This window comes from Rhincodon typus, chromosome 12 (assembly GCF_021869965.1).
Source record: "Rhincodon typus isolate 14 chromosome 12, sRhiTyp1.1, whole genome shotgun sequence".
Taxonomy (NCBI): Eukaryota; Metazoa; Chordata; class Chondrichthyes; order Orectolobiformes; family Rhincodontidae; genus Rhincodon; species Rhincodon typus.
Window position 1 is genome coordinate 43,878,618 of NC_063343.1, and position 17,264 is coordinate 43,895,881.

The following is a 17,264-nucleotide window of genomic DNA, read 5'->3' on the forward strand; positions in this document are numbered from 1 at the left end:
GAACACAGCAGGCCAAGCAGCATCAGAGGAGCAGGAAAGCTGACGTTACGGGTCTAGACCCTTCTTCAGAAAAAGAAGGGTCTGAAGAAGGGTCTAGACCCAAAACATCAGCTTTCCTGCTACTCTGATGCTGCTTGGCCTGCTGTGTTCATCCAGCTCTACATCTTGTTATCACTGATGAAAGACACATGCCTACACTTCACAACTTGCACACACTGTCAGCTACCCATCTATGACAGCCACATCAACAAAACAGGCTGTATAACACTCATTGCCACATGTCCTTGTCTTGCAGAACACAATGGTGCACAACAGAAGCCAAGAAATTTAACAAAAGGTAAGGGACAGGCACAACTGAATACCCTTTTCCCCACGAAGGTGATGGTGCTGGCCATTATTGAGATGTTGATTCCTGTGGCCAGTGGTGGGGCTGAAACTATGGATGATGATGCTATCCTTGCACCTGATCTTTATTTTCACTTCTCAACTCTGTCACACTCTTTTCATGTTGCAGATGGTATAGGAGTGTATGTCTCACCTTACACCCCATCCTGTCCCCTCCAAGATTAACTTTCTTTGTATTTTCTGACAGGATAAGTCTTATCGATTAGGCAGCAATCTTTGTCCATTTATAATTGCCCTTGAGAAGGTGGTGGTGAACCGCCACCTCAAACTACTGCAGCCCACATGGGGTGGGTACAGCCACAGTGCTGTCAGGGAGGGAGCTCCAGGATTTTGACCCAATGACACTGAAGGCATGGCAAACTACTCCCAAGTCAGGATGATGTGTGGCTTGGAGAGAATCTTGCAACTAGTGGTGCTAACATCAATCTTCTGCCCTTGTCCTTCTAGAGATCATGGCTTTGGAAGGAGCTGTCAAACCAGACTTGGAAAACTGTAGAAGTGCATCTTCTATATGGTACACACTGCTCCCATGGTGCATTGGTGGTGGAGGAAGTAAATGTTTAAGATAGCAGATGGGGTGGCAAACAAACAGGCTGCTTTGTCCTAGATGGCACGCAGCATCTTGTTGTTGTAGAAGTAGCATTCATCCAAGCAAGTAGATTGCACTCCTGACTTGCATCTTGTTGATGTTGGACTGGCAGTGGAGAGTCATGAACTGAGCTACTCCACAGAATTCCCAGCTGTTCACCTGCTCTTGAGGCCACTGTATTTAAACGGCAGGTGCCTTTCTGCCTTTAACCCCTATGGTAAAGGGATATCTATCTACTCTATCTATCCTGTCTATGCCCCTCAGAACTCTGCCTTTTTCTCGTAACTTTCTCTTCTCAGATCCCAAAAAGTTAAAACTAGTCATGCAGTGGAAATACTTCAAGATGACAATGGTAATGAAGACATAGTATTCTCATTAAATTTCACACTCAAAACCACCAGATCAGACTGACATTGTGCATTATTTAAAGGATAGCATGGAAGCAGGATCTGCACATCGTGACACACATGGCAAGAGTTGCCTGTGGCAGGATAAGGAGCAAGGTCACATATAGGATCTGCTGCTCGAGAATTTGGATAAATTTGATGTAGCAGCTTTCAGAAGGACCCACATGGGTTTGTACAAATATATCACGCAGCAAATCAAAACGATTCTTTAATCCTGCTCTACAAATTACTGCAGGGCTCCTCCAGAGTATTTCAGGTGGCAGGAGCTATATTCTGCATGCTAGCATTATGGCTCACTGGGATAGTGCGCTGGAAATTGAGACCCATTATTCCCAGAGTCCTCACAAAAATTAAAGCTTTTATAATGTACACAAAGTTCCACAATTTATCTGACTTTCAGACCCAGGTTGATAGAAAATGCAGGCTGGGTTTCTGTACTAAACAAGAATGACTATTTATGACAAGTAATTAGACTCTAGCGACAAATAAGAAGTTATAAACTGTTGGCATATGACACTACTTATTAAACCTCTAATCCCCATACAATCTCCCCCTAACACAGCCACACACACATGCACACACACAGACAGACAGACAGGGAAAATATGTTATTTGGCAGAGGGGAAAGCAGTCAAGAAAACAATAGCTTTTGTTCCCAAGTTTGGTTGCTAGGTTGATCCTTATTGTGTTTCTTCTGGCTTGCCCATTCCTTCACTCATCTTTCTCTGGATGTTTCTACTGGTTGGTAAGAGATACAAAGTGGCTGGTTCACTTATCAAAGGTCCCTGGCTTATCAGTTAAAAGTCACAGTGTACAACATCTGCTGTAGAAAGGATATAATGTTTTTTTTCGTTTTAAAGTTAGCTTGACAGCAGAGAACAGAAAGATCACTCACAGACTGGGGAAGAACTGAACACTTCTCCCTCCCTCTCTCTCTGTAACTTCTTTTTCCCCAGCTCTGAACTGTTCAATTATTTGAGAACCAATCAACAGTTATTCGTAGGCAAAAAAGTCTCTGTCATTGATAAAAGCGAAAGAACTGTGGATGCTGTAAATCACAAACAAAAACAGAAGTCACTGGAAAATCTCAGCTGGTCTAGCAACATCTGTGAAGAAAAAGTCAGAGTTAACATATCGGGTCAGGTGACCTTTCCTCAGAACTGATAGTAGCTAGGAAAACCCCATCCTCGAACTGATAGTAGCTAGGAAAACCCCTTCCCTCTCCCTATCTTCTGCAAATAAACCAACATTTTCCTTGCTGCCATCAGTTCTGAGGAAGGGTTACCGGACTCGGAACGTTAACTCTGATTTTTTCTTCACAGATGCTGCCAGACCTACTGAGCTTTTCCAGCAACTTCTGTCTCTGTCATTGATAACTGGTCACTTGTCCACAGACCAATCAACTTCTTGTTTCCACCAAAAGCTACATCTGTACACCCTCTCAGCTCCAAATCAGCTGCAACTCAAATTTTAATTACTATTTGTTCAGTTGTTTACATGATATTTGGCATGTTTGTCAGATTAAGTGCTTTCATACAGCCACCATTTCAAACACTGATTTTTTAAACCTTTCTTATTTCAGTTTTTAAAAACACAAAAGTAAAATCACACAGTTCTTACATTAGTGGTCTGGTTGATAACATTTTATATGCTAGCATAGAGTTTGTTGTTTGCATGCTGTGGATATGTTTGTGTACCAGAGTTATGAGCTATGCAATTGATGGATATTGTCACACAAAAGGCATGGTTTGCATAATAGCTCAAATAAAGGTAGCATAGTGGATTGCTGTGGAATAGAGTCATCATGGCTACTGACTGGACACAAGGCATTGATCCATGATTGTCTACTAATCTTAGCACATCAACTGGATGTTGGGAGATTGGAAACCCTTCTGGAACATAGCAGGATTGACATGCAGTGTCTTCAAAGTGATATGCTCACAGGTACTGCACCCTGAACCATAGAGACACCTGCAATCTTTGTGAAGTTGCATATTTATACCACTGGCTTTGGTCTGGCAAATGAAAACAAGATCTCATTGGACTTCAATGAATAGAGCATGCCAATGATCTCCCTGATGCAAGAATGGATGTCATATTGCAAATGTCTTCAATTTCAGCCTGAACAAAGCCATAAGCAAAAGATTTAGTCACTGCAATTACCTTCACAGCCATTGGTAGTGCAATTCTTGAATTGCTCTGTGGTTGCAGTTCTGGCTGCAGAATATGCTAAATGTCAGTGAGAACCCATGTTTCCTGCAAGCTGCATGAATGCATGACCATGCAGCATCCCATAAGTTATCATGTCCATTGCCCATTGTTGTTCTGCTTATAATAGCACATGTGGGGTCCCAGGCATTCAAATGAATAGACTTTGTGCAATAAAAGGAAATTAGAGGGGCCATTTGTGAAGATGATTTCTCACTGAAGTTCATGTCAGAAAAGTTCTCCCTGAACACAACAGTTGATTGTTGGCTCTTGTTGAGAGACATTCTACTCCTCCAGCTCTGTGCGGCCTCTGTTCACCTCCAAATTGTGCTGTGCTATTAGGGAAATGTCTACATTTATGATACCTACGTCTGTGAGCAGCTGGTTAATGCTAAAAACTTGAACTCAACGATATTTCCCTAAGTCCCTGCCATACAACACCCTGTGGATTTAAGAAAGAATGGAAAGCATCAATCAAATGACATTAACCGGCAACTAGAAAATAAACCACTGATGACCCTTTGCTGTAGTGATGATTGTGGTCGGACACAGCATGGGAAGATTTGGAGAACTTCCTGCTGTTGAATAAGTGTTCAACTGAGTGAGATTCAGAGGGCATTAGCATTACAGCATCAAAATTGAATCCTGAGCATCAAAGCAACATTGCATATTATCTGCTTCCTCTGCATTCAGTACTTCTGACTGCCATTTGCGGTGCACCAGAGGTTATCCTTATTGAGAATGCATCCAGTGCAAACACCCTAGCAGTGTGTACACAATGTGTAGGTGCCATGTTGGTCCCCAAACAACACCCAAACAGTGCCCCAGTACAAATTTTGCAACGTTAGTTTTCTGAAATCTCATCAGCACAATTCCCAAGCGAGCTACCTAAGCAAAGCCAACCACACACATGTCAACTTCTGAAAATAATGTTGTGCAATAAACTTCCCATCTATAAAGAAAAACATGCATAAAAGAAAAACTAGACATTTATCTAAATAGAAGTATGACTGACTCAATGATTTGATACCAAAAGTCAAATGCAAACTACAGCTTAATAAATTCTTACATGAAATCTCTTCTGAAGTTGTCAAATATTAGAGGCACCATTCCAAAATTTAATTGATCAGTCGATGTGGGTCTGATCGTTGGGATCTAAGATCACTGCTGGAGCCAAGAGAAAGAGTAATAGTTACCGTTAGCAGTTTGGGAGCTGACCTACTTCCTGAATAGTAAGTCGCGAGTTCCTTGTCTTTGAAATTCAGACTGAAAAGATTGTAGACCAACACGTGATCCAAGTTTCAACAGAAACCAGATCATTAATAATTCAGGACAGACACAGCATTGGCACTGCCGTTACTTAAACACAGGAAAGCATTACTGCATATTGAACTATATGAGAGTCACAGAGTTTTTACTCCAGAAAAAGACCCTTCGGCCCATCTTGTCCGCGTCATCAATCATCAAATCTCATTGTCCAGCACTAGACCCATAATCTGGTATGCTCTGGCATTTCAAATGCTCATCTAAATGGTTATTAACTGTCTTAAGGGTTCTCCCTTCTACTACTCCATTAGGAAGTGACTTCCACATATCCAAAACTTTCTGGGTGATTTTTTCACTCAAATCTCCTTTCAGCCTCCTGTCACTTTCCTTAAAACTGTCTCCTTTGGCTATTGACACCTCTAGCAAGGAGGATCTATCCATCCTGTCCATTCCCCTCAGAACTCTGTAATCCTCAATCAGATCCCCAACCCAGCCTTCTCTGTCTTGGCATTTAAAGAAAATAACATACTGAGAAAGATTGTTTAAGATTGACCCCATGCCTGGAACAGGAAACTGCTTGTCATTTTTAAGGGAATAAACCAATGGACCTCCATGTAAACTGGTTGTTTCCTACTGAAATTAAAACTCACAGAAGAATGCAAGGTGCATTTTAAAAAGGCAACTTCTTACATCTTTCAAAGGCGTACAACAATTTATAAGAAGACCCGAACACAACTTCTCCCTGATATCTCGGTACAAAATTCCAGAAAATCGAAACTAACATAATAAACTATTCCGTGGAGACCTGTCTATATTTGATAGCAGAAAAACGAGAGAGCTCATGGACGATAGCAGCACAATTTTTACCTACTGAGCGTGTTCTAGTTGAAAAAGAACATAACACAAACAAGTCGTACAGTTATAACGAGCTTGACCGTTTGAACATTGTGCGCTTGAATGACAGCCAGAAACCCTGTATGAAAATGCCAAGATCGTTGAACAACATCCGTTTTGCTACACATTCTCTTCCTTAAAATAATTGTGACATGATATTATGATAATACATTTCTGCCAGCACACCTACCGACAACACTTCTGCTAAAATGTTTCCCACTTTGACTGAGTATATGAAACATGGCTGTTATGTTGAGAGCTAAGCGTACAAGGACGTTTGAAAAAATCCGTGACATTACTGTCGAAGTTAATCACCGAAGCCTATTTGCTTACCTCTTGATGCCTTAAGAAAAAAAAGTACGATTTTAATATTTCATCAAGCCTTGAGATGAACCAGACATAGCTATTCGCTAGCAAAAAAAGATAAAATTAATTTCTAACGACTAGGACTTATCTGAAATTGGGACATTTAAAAAGAAAGCAAAACAGAATTTCGCAAACAAGAAATGTTTCGAATTGCAGCCATTTCTTCAATTCTGGAGACTTTTTCTTCTCCTGTAAGGCAGGGATAAATATTATTTGTCTCCATAAACCGGAAAACCGCTCGTTCACCCAAAGCATCTGAAAGATTTTGGATTATTTAATATAACAGACGAAATTTATGCATTTTGAGATGGCTGTTAAGTAAAACCGTATCTTTGATATTTCCCTTTTCTCTACATTAAGTGCTAAAATAACTGTAATTTTTGCGCTTCCCATAAGGGACAGATCAGGTGGCCCCAGATTGTGAGGAGATGATGAACTGTATATCTGTGTCTCCATCTCCTCTCCCACAAACCAAAAAATGGCCCTGATTTGACAAATCTGAGCCCAAGAAAACAGATCGGTATCTACCAGTGTAAGATGCTCGAGTTAAAGGTTAAAACTTATCTGCAACTCATTGTGTAACTTATGCACTGAAATTAAATCCATACTACACAACAACAACTTGTATTTGTGCAGTGCCCTTAACATGCAAACACCCCGAAGCTTTTCGTTTCGGCGGGAGTGTTATCAAACAACATTTGACACTAAGCCACATTATCATTTGATCAATATTACATACAGCAATATTACAGCAGATGGTCAAAAGTATGGTCGAGTAAGGATTTAAGTAAGGCTTTACACGAGCAGAGACAAGAGAGGGACAAAAAAACAGGCAGAAGCGCTCAGGGAGTTGAGACCTCTTCAGATGAAAGCAGACCTCAAAGGTGTTATTTGCAAAATAAAATCTCCAAGTTAAACGCACTAATCAATAATATCAATCGTGTTTCTTCATATTAATCAGCGGTCCCATTAATTTTGCTGCAAGTGAAATTTCTCGTTGAAATCTGGCTCCTTATTGGATGCCAGTCCATTAATCTTCATCTAACTGAATTATTCCATTTGTCAAATTAATATGTCGAATGCTCAATCTCAATGTATTAATGTTAATCTTTTACATGGTCCTTACTATTTTGAAGCTGGTGCCAACTGATGGGTGGAAACGGCCTCAAAAGATTTTGTTTTACTTGCTAAGCTGCTTATTTATGTAACGGCTATCATTGCCGAAAATGCCTCGACAATATTAATTGAACGATGCACTGAAACTACTGAAATGCATAAAACAAAGGTTTACGTGTTTGTCCAACTCAAGCATATGCTGGACTGGGGAGGGGGGGGGTGGGAGGACGGCTTCCAGTTGATGCTTTTATTTGATTTCTTCTAACTTCTTAAAACGTCGCAACATACATATGAAAATATCCGCTTCTTCACCACCCACCATTTCGGCACACGGTTTAAACAAAAATTCGGAATGTTGTTGAAGAAATTCTGGGCTGATCATCTCTTGTATCGCGCCACTATATTCTTCTGTCTCCTCTCTGATGCTCAAGTGTCAATGCCTCGCTAAATCCCTTCAAGGCCAACTAACGACATGTTTTGTAATTGAGAGCCGGGACCACATTTTCCTATTTATCTGGATCACTCCAACGTCGAAGGAAATAAGCAGCAAAACAATCTCGCAGCGAACCTAACAAGAAAATTACTGCATCATTTACCCATTTATGTTTTTCGCTGTTTCAACCCTCATTTAAGGATTTAGATTAATTTGACTCCCTGGTTTTCCAGACCGAGGGGTCAAATATCGTCGTAAACTACAGGATCGCGCTCCTTGTTGCTGTTCGCAGGGTGCAGAACACATCTTATGGTCACCGAGACATTTGTTTTAGGAAGAGGAGGGATTGTGATGGGGAAAGGGAATATCTCCTTTAATGTACATAACCTTCCCAGTTCATTCCCTTTTGCTCTCTCGGCTTTCCCAATTGTCTGAAGTCTGCTCCCTTCTCTCCGTAATGTCCCATCAAACTCAGCCTCGAACGCTCCATTTCTGAGATATACAGATGGTCGCTTGTTCGGAAGCTGAACTCCCACCTTATAAATTTAAAGATACATTATTTAAAGAAAATGCGCAAAGGTTTCAGTAGCCAGTTTAAAGGTCTGTTGAAAATGCAACTGGTAAATCTTTTAATGACAATTTGGAAGGAAGAAAGTGCGAGAAGTAATTCGGCAAAGGCGGGTGAAAAGTGAAAAGATGTTCAGGATAGCAGCAGCAGGGAGTGAGGTTTCCCGAATATAGTTCATCAGATATACCACATCATTAAATACAAAATATTCTATCAGTCGTAGTGCAATTAATTCTCAGTCACGGAAGGTCTCCATCCTGCTCCTTTTAAACTAGACAGTATTCTGGTTACGTTGTTTAACATCCATTCGCATGGTAGGCAACGTGTTTGCTGATGTAGGTAGAGAAAGTAACTGATAGGATGAAATGTACCTTTAGTTAAGGCTTTCCTATCTAAAATGAGTGGCGAATTAAAGTGCTTATGATCTGATAATATGTCCAGCTTCAGTCTGGAACAATGTTGATCCCAGCATAATTCAGATTGATGCAGCATCAACTTTTTAGCTAAGTAATTAGGGGCATTCTGAAGTATAACACAATGAAGGCACTGTCCATCTGGTAATTTCTTTGCATGGAATACTGTCTGATTCGTTGTAGTTTACTGCTAGGCTTGGTCCGCATAGAAATCTGATCCACAAATGTACAATTTCTTTGAGATAATGCATCCCTTGAAGGTCAACGAAAATTAAAACTACCGCCTTAATATTGTTCTTTGTATTTCTAGCTGCAATTATTTCTCATCTTTAAGAACCCTCTCTCAGTTAACTAAGGAAGGCATGTCCCATAACTTTGCAATAACTTTTACGATTTAGTCTGCAAACACAGTGTGCAACTGCATTTCAAAATTACAATCCACCTATTTTCAATAATGCAGTTATCATACATTGATTTGCACCGTTTTTTTGTTTAACGAGCTTGATTTTTTTTTAAAGTACTGCTGTTTCCTTGGAGCATTGTGAGACGTTGGGAAGAGTCACGGGGCCACAGGCATGCACCCGGGATAAACCGCTACAGATTAAAACCCATCTGGGTCTGAAACTGTTTTATGGGAAATACCAAAATATATCTAAAAGTAAGAACTACGAACGAAGTTAGATACAGTTTAATGGCAAGGTTGTAACAGTTATGTTGCAGCTCGTCTTTCATGTGCACTAACTATGCTTCAGAATTTTTTTCTTAATTTAGTTTGTGGAAGCTCATGAGCGTTGATTGAACTATACTCTGTAAAACGCTATCAGCGTTTTATATTCAGGGGACAAAATCACTGAAACCGTGTTCAGTCAGTAAATGTACTATTTGAAATGGGACTGAGCCAAAAACACCAAGAAAGTCCCAAAGCCAGCTGCTAGTCGGTGCAAAACTAACTGATCTTTGCTGGAATGAGAAGGGTTCTTGGCCTCAGTCTTGTTGAATGAAGACGGTGAAGATTTGATCAGTACACTAGATCCTGATAGAGGTTTTTTAAAATATCATGGTTTTGACAGCATGAATAAAAATGATTATCTTCTGATTAAGGAGTCAGGAGTAATCACAATCAATACAGTATTAATTTATTTGTCCTGGGCTGCAGTAGCATTGGCAAGAATACATTTATTACTCATATGTAACAGCCTGGGCAAATAATGGCGAACCTGCTTCCATTAGATAGCTCATTCCTTTGCCATCAATGGATATTGCATATTGGATAATAACTAACATAGGTTTGTGGAATGTTTTATTATCTAAAATCTTTCTTAATATTGCTCATTTTTATTTCAAGAAGTATGTACATTTAAGAACTCCTTCTTAATTAACTCGGGAGTACATTTCCTGTAATTCTGCAATATCTTTGTACAATTTAGTATACAAACACAGTAGGCAACTGCCTTTAAAAGTTGCAAGCTGCTATTTTCAATAATGCAACTATCAAATGTCTATTTGCACTTTTTTAGCAAGAGTGAACAAGCATGGCAAGATACATGGCTTTGTACAGAGGATACTTAAAATGTGGAATGCTTTGTCATAGAAATGGCTGAGTCAGAGACTCTTGCATTTTTTTAAGGGAAAATTAGATCATGTTTGAAGCCAGGAAGATACAGAATTATGAGGACAGTGTAATGCAATGGCATTGGTTTGTAGTGAATAACCCATATAGACTAATAGCCTCCTCTGTTCATTAGACATTAATTGTGTTTTACTGATGCCTGACTGGAAATGTTAATTAAAACATCATCTCTGCCTCAGCACATATGAAGAAAAGTCAGTTTGTTGAGATTCTGGAGCAGTACTGTTCTCTTTGGATCTATGTTGTAGCATGTGCTCTCAATATCAAGATAAAAGATAGAACATTAGAGGGGAAATATTAAGCCTTTTTTATGGATTTTCATTCTCTTTATTATTGAAGGTGCACCATTTAGGGAGATAGTATGCATACTTTATACATCCTGTTTCCTGTAGAATTGCATTAAACACAATCACTTACAGAAACATGACTACAGCTATTGTGTTAACAAAGTAATTGTTCTAAAATACAGTAATTTTCAATTCTTTCTCATTGTAACTTTAATTGGTTAAGTTTTTGAGGAGAAGAGAGACAGATATGTTGTGTCGAATTATCAGAATTTGACTGCATTGGGAATTTGATTATTGTTTATTGATCTGAAACCTACACAATTATGATACAATCGCTTTCTCCTTCATGTATATATGCACTCACACATTTATCATTTCTTCCTTAAAACTACCTAGAATCAAAAATTGAATAAGCAATATGTCTTTCCAACTCCACATAACAATAGCACGTGTTATATATAATTTGATAATAGTTAGATGACCTGTCAGGAAATGTATAGGAAAAATAATTCTATAAAAATAAAAAATAACGATTGGCAGTGATTGAACTGAGTGGGGAAAATGCTGCAAAGGGTAATATACATTATTCAAATTGCTTATTGGCAATACCACACAACTTAATGCAATATTTCTTAATAATCTTCCCACAGTCAACAGAGTCAAACTTTGGAAACACTTAGCCTTAATAATAGATATGTGTGTTTTAAGGTTTTTTAAAAAAATATGCATGCCACATGAGTTATCAATATGAAAAAGACTATAGGCATTTCCATTGTGGTATTTCCTTGTACTTTGATGAATAAAATAAAATTAAGAGTCTGCTAGCTGTTATTCCTATTACTGTATTATTTGCTATATTCTTGGTGTTGAGAACTAAACCTTGTACTTCATTTCTATAATAATTTTTTCCATGGAATGTTGACAGTGTAAAAAGAATACATTTTCCTGACATTATATGTCATAATACTTCTATTTTGTCCTTTATAGGTTTTAGGGATCATGTTCTGAAGTAATTTTTAAATGAAAAATGGCATTTTTTTATTGATATTTGATAACCATAAAACTTTTTTATTTCTTAACTTTTGCCATTCTTGAGATAAATTGAGTCACAAGCGCCATGAGCATCTCTTTTTAAAATGGCTGCATTGATAAATAGGGAGAAATTAATAAATTACTAATTGTAATACTTGGAGATATACGAGTGAGTTTATGATGTTCTTCAGTCTTTTATAAACATTATCCTATCACAAGATTAATTAAGAGATAACAAGGTGTAGAGCTGGATGAACACAGCAGGAGAAGCAGCATCAGAAGAGCAGGAAAACTGACGTTTCGGGCCTAGACCAGCTGCTTGGCCTGCTGTGTTCGTCCAGCTCTAAACCTTGTTATCTCAGATTCTCCAGCATCTGCAGTTCCTACTATCTCTGAAACAAGATTAATTAATCTGCTTTATGGCATATTCATGTCAATACTTAATGCTTTAATATTAAGCATTTTTTTAAATAGTGCAATTTAATTTTTAGTATACTTTATGCAATCCATATGGATCATGAAGTATAACAGTCATAAAATATATGATTTCCTGTTTGCCGTGTCTTTTGTTCTCACAAGAGAGGAAAAGGTTAGTTTACATTTGTGAAGATATTATGTCCAGTGTAGTTTATTTGAGATATTACGATGAATCCAGTGTAAAACTATTTGAATATCTCTTTGCTATTATGTAAATTCATTACATTTTACATATTTAGACTATGCATTATGAATCTTATTCAGAATAGCCATAGTAATGAAATAATGTCTGACCTGCTGTATTAATCCTGGTGATTTAGCTCTCATATGTGTGCAATAGTTTATTTTGTGCTATTTGTGACATTAATAAATACTGATGTCATGTGTAGATACCACACTATTATTGATCAAATTGACCACATTAAGCTTTAATACATTTTTTTAGTTCATTCAAATATAAAGTAGATATCTGTGTGCAACAATTAAACATTCATGGAATAAATATTATGTGCAGTGATTACAACTTGTACAAGATTACACAGTCAACATTTTAGGTGACACAGCAATCAATATATAATTACTATTATTTTTTAAAAATATTATTTATTCTGAAATAATTTGCCATTTTGATTTCTGTTTATGAATCTACCTTCACAGTCCATCAATTATTCTCTTTCTGTGTGGTGACAAATGAAATTTCATGTAATTTTTCTAGTTAGTTTCAATCCCTGGTTTTTACTTCTGTCAAATTGTTAGCCTACTTTAGCTCACTCTGCGATAAGTTTTTTTTTGCCAAACATATTTTCTATTGGTTCTGGGTCTGTTGACTTATACAATTTTCCATTTGACTTTTGGTTTAGCTAAAAATATTGTTTTGTACTGTGAAAATGTCTCTGAACCTAAATATTATTTGCTTACAAACGTCAATCTCCTCCCTCCCCCATATTGCACTAAAATATTAGTAAAATCAAACAATAAGGAATGATGGGGCTGTGTTTACCTGGCACCTGTCATAACCTCATGTTACCTCATTGTTTCACAGCTGACAAAGTCACTGTAGGACTGTATAGATATACAGCAGCTGACTTACTTATTTAGAAAAGATCCACAAACAGCAATACATTAAATTACAGTTTAACATTTTTAATAATATTCACAAGACATCATGGAAAATCACCAGTTTCTTCAAATTGGAACCTAGATTTTTAAATCCACCTGAGATGGCATGCCAGGTTAACATCCAATGTAAAAGGTGGCACCATGCTAATATCTAAATTAATTTCCAAATTTAATATTTTCTGTCATCTTAATTTTGTCGCCAGCATTAAAACATTTTCACATTTTAACATTTAGAAAGTCTGAAAACTGCATTTTATTTGGACACCAGTGTTCCTCATTATAGAGTCTGAATATTTTAGGCTTAATTCATATATTCAATTGTAGGTTCTCAACATCATAATGAAAATGTGCATTTTACATTTTTTATTTGTGCAAAACGAATAAAATTACATAAAACGTGTTAAACGCACATAAAGTCACTCCTTTATGATGTCACCACGAATAAATTAAACATTTATTAACCAATTATAACATATTCAACAGATATTTCTCATGAAAAGAGAATTAGTTTTAGTTTCATATTTCGTGAACGGTGATTTCTCTCAAATGGAACTTTGCATTCAAATGATCCCAGAACAATCAGTAACGTGCCAGAACCACACTGTAATCCCATGTAATAAATATTATCTATGTTTCTAAGAGTTAATGTTATGGAATTGAGTCACTAAATTTTGCGTAATGGAAACAGAATTTGAAATAGTTGCGTTTAGTAGTTTTTAAAGGCAAAATTAAATATTTTTCAGTAATATGATTCATAACACTAGAATTAACGTCGGTGGTCATGGTTATGATACGGCTCAATTGTAGAGCTTTTCTTAAAAGAAATCATACGAAGCCAAGGAAAAACACAGAGAATCCAAGCTAGGCTTTTAAATATCCAATACAATGCCAACCCCTCGTCAGTTTTTCTTAATTCCATACTGAGTAATGTTCCAAATAATGGCAGCAATATTGGGCATGTCGAATGTATTGCATTCAAAACTTTGACAAACTACTCCGTCCTCGTTGAAAGATCTTTACCAATGTCATTGTTTGCTTTAATTACAGCTACCTACGTCAATCACGCAGATCTTTGCACAGAACGTGGCTGCCCCATTTTGTCATTCTAAAGTGGGGACCACTTCAGATAAGATAAAATGTACACAGGCAACATTTTGAATTTGTTTCTTTATTCTGCCTTTTAAGCTGTCTACTTTCTCTGTATACCAATGTCACACATGTGGCTCCAAACTGTGGGAGCATAAATTGTTTATACGTGTGAATGTTATGAGTATATTCAGCTTCACAGCTAGAGCTACTTTCCATCTAACTCCTCTGACCCTCTGGAAAACTAGAACAGGATCCAAGTCCGAAGTATACCACTACGCAATTCTGTTTCGATGTATCACTATCCTTGTAGGGGAAGCCAAACAAATTTTCTCGTTGGAAAAGTAACTTTTTTGTATGCCTTTTGTATAATTTCTTTAATTGAGCCGCAATTCGATGTGTCATCCACACAAATCCTCATTCAATCCAAATGTGAATTATTTCTTTTACTTTTCTTTTAACTTTTTCATGGAGCCACATGTGTGATATTGGTATACAGAGAAAGTAGAAGCTTGAAAGGCAGAATAAAGAAACAAATTCAAAATGTTGCCTGTGTACATTTTATCTTATCTGAAGTGGTCCCCACTTTAGAATGACAAAATGGGGCAGCCACGTCCTGAATTATTTCTTTTAACTTTTCTTTTACTGCAGAAGTAATTTACAATCAGAATAAGGACAGTCATTATTTTATTATTTTAATTCTAGGAATGTTTGTATTACGTTATTTATAATGCATTGATTGTGTGCACATTGTGCATTAATCGGGCATACAACAAATGAAAAAATGAAATGTTTCAAGAATTATGAAATATTTTGGGGTCACTTTTACAGCACGGTCTTTGATATCGAGTTGTAATGAGTGCCGAGCTGTTGCTTTATTGAATTTAGAAAGAAATCTCGTTTCCGTCACTTTACAATTGAGCTTATTTAACGGGCACGGTTCAGGTGAATTTGGTAATTTAGCCGACTCTGGGAGCTTTCCCCACATTAGCTCAGTCGATTTTGATGTTTTGTGGGTGGTGACTCATGAGCGAAAACTAGGAGGAATCTGCTGGCTGGGGGGAGGAGTTCTATATCAGCTCCACCACCTTATCCAGGCGGCTCATTCCTGCCCTCTGCACTGTGAACAAATCCAACTTCTGCCTCCTGAACGCAATCTACACAGCCTGCATATGTGCGGCTGAAGCACATAGTCTGCCTTTTAAAAAAAGGCATCATGTTTCACTGATCGAGACATATACATGTGTATTTGACCTGAACATACGGTTGCTGTCGTATGGATTTAAATAAAAACGGAATGATCAATGAAATAGTAAAAGAACGGTGAACTGTTTTTAAAGGTGCCATGAATGTGGAGCAACTAGCTGAAAGCGGAAGACCCCAGGTTCCTTGCGACATGGCTGCTTCGAGTTTCCCTTTGCTGAGGTCGGCTGAAAGCAGGGAGCGGTTAGAAAACACGGCTAGCGACTCCTCGGAGACGGAAGCAGCAGGTAATGGTTGCACCGAGTTCCTGAGGTTTGGTACAGTGCTCCAACAGGGAGAAAGTGAACTTGTGACCCTCTGTAATACTAAATCTCTGGAATACAGCCAGCCACTGAGTTTTTTTTTTGTTCCTTTTTTTGTCTTTACGTCGAAGTGAAAGGAATAAAACTAGCAAATTTAAACTTAGAAGTGAAAGCCAGACTTCCGTGAAACTATTCAACTGATCTTCGTTCTGCTCATTGCACTCAAATGCGAGAAAAGCTCACAATTACGCGCTAAAAGCTGTATCGTAGAAACATATTGTATTCTGTTAATATTAGACGTTAATGTCTGGTGCAGTTTGTTGACAAGAGTAACAGAATGAAACAGGTTTCCGTGTTGCCCTGTTGGTTTGCCAGAGAAAGTTGAGTGCTACAGTAAAAGGCGGCCACGTTTTCCGCTCTGAACTGTCAGGGGGACAAATTAACCGTAACCAAGCACCAAACGGACAGGCTTAACGGAGTGTTTTCTTCCTGGAAGCAATCCGCGTGCAATGAAACAATTGCAGGTGAAATAGTGAGCATTAAACAATCCAATCTTGATAATAACACTGGCATTTCCACATGTCTGCAAAGAATGACCTTTTACTGATGGCTCGCTGCTTGTATTTTGATGCCATTCGATCACTGTCTCCTTTAACACATTCTATCACATTTGAAACAAATCAGGTTCTGATCGAGTTGTGGTGATTGCAAATGTTGCATATCTGTGTTTGTGTTTTGCAGATAAAGAAAAATCGATGCAGGACAAATCAGAAGATTGCAGTACAGATGATCCATCCAAAAAGAAAAGGCAAAGGCGACAGAGGACTCATTTTACCAGCCAGCAACTTCAGGAGCTGGAAGCCACGTTCCAAAGGAACCGGTACCCAGACATGTCAATGAGAGAAGAGATCGCTGTTTGGACGAACCTCACTGAGGCCAGGGTTAGAGTGAGTATTCTTAATCTCTTCGCTTTCCTTTGTTTAAAGAAAACATTGACAGAACGCTATGATATTATGATGAGCATGCGCAACTAAAGAATTAAACTTCACGATAACCATGCGTTGTCCAGGCTGTAATTAAAATGTTAAGTCATTGATATACGGTTTGATATGTCGACCAAATATCGCATTGTCTCTTGAGAATGGCACATCATAACATTCGGTGAAATAACGCTAATAAGATTAAAAGTGCTAGGCCAGTAGTTATTTTAGAAGTACGGACATTCACCTTGCCATGGTCCCAGATAAAATAGAGAAATCTGAGCAAATTGCTTCATGTATAATGAAGGAAGGGTTTAAAGTGTTTCCTGTCTCTGGACCTGGATTCGAATTCCAGTAAGATCCCGAGGATTGATGAAGAATATTTAATCAGAGTAAGCTCTCTGAGATCTCAAAGCGCGTGTTATCGAAAACTCGGGCGGTGAAGTTCAATAGGCACTGATACTTCATCAGAAACCGCATGAA

The 17,264-nt window shown here is 38.0% G+C and overlaps 1 protein-coding gene across 5 annotated transcripts in view; it reads left to right on the forward strand.

Moving 5' to 3' along the window:
- pitx1 (paired-like homeodomain 1) overlaps nt 1-17,264 on the forward strand; it is a 46,474-nt gene that overhangs the window by 26,449 nt on the left and 2,761 nt on the right. For 3 of the 5 annotated variants that reach the window (XM_048603678.1, XM_020515386.2, XM_048603679.1), the window contains 2 exons: nt 15,637-15,786; nt 16,543-16,748. In XM_048603678.1, coding sequence (XP_048459635.1) covers nt 15,637-15,786; nt 16,543-16,748 — 356 coding nt within the window. Of the gene's footprint in view, nt 1-295; nt 338-15,636; nt 15,787-16,542; nt 16,749-17,264 lie in introns of all 5 variants that reach the window. The other 2 variants (XM_048603676.1, XM_048603677.1) reach the window with 1 other exon arrangement.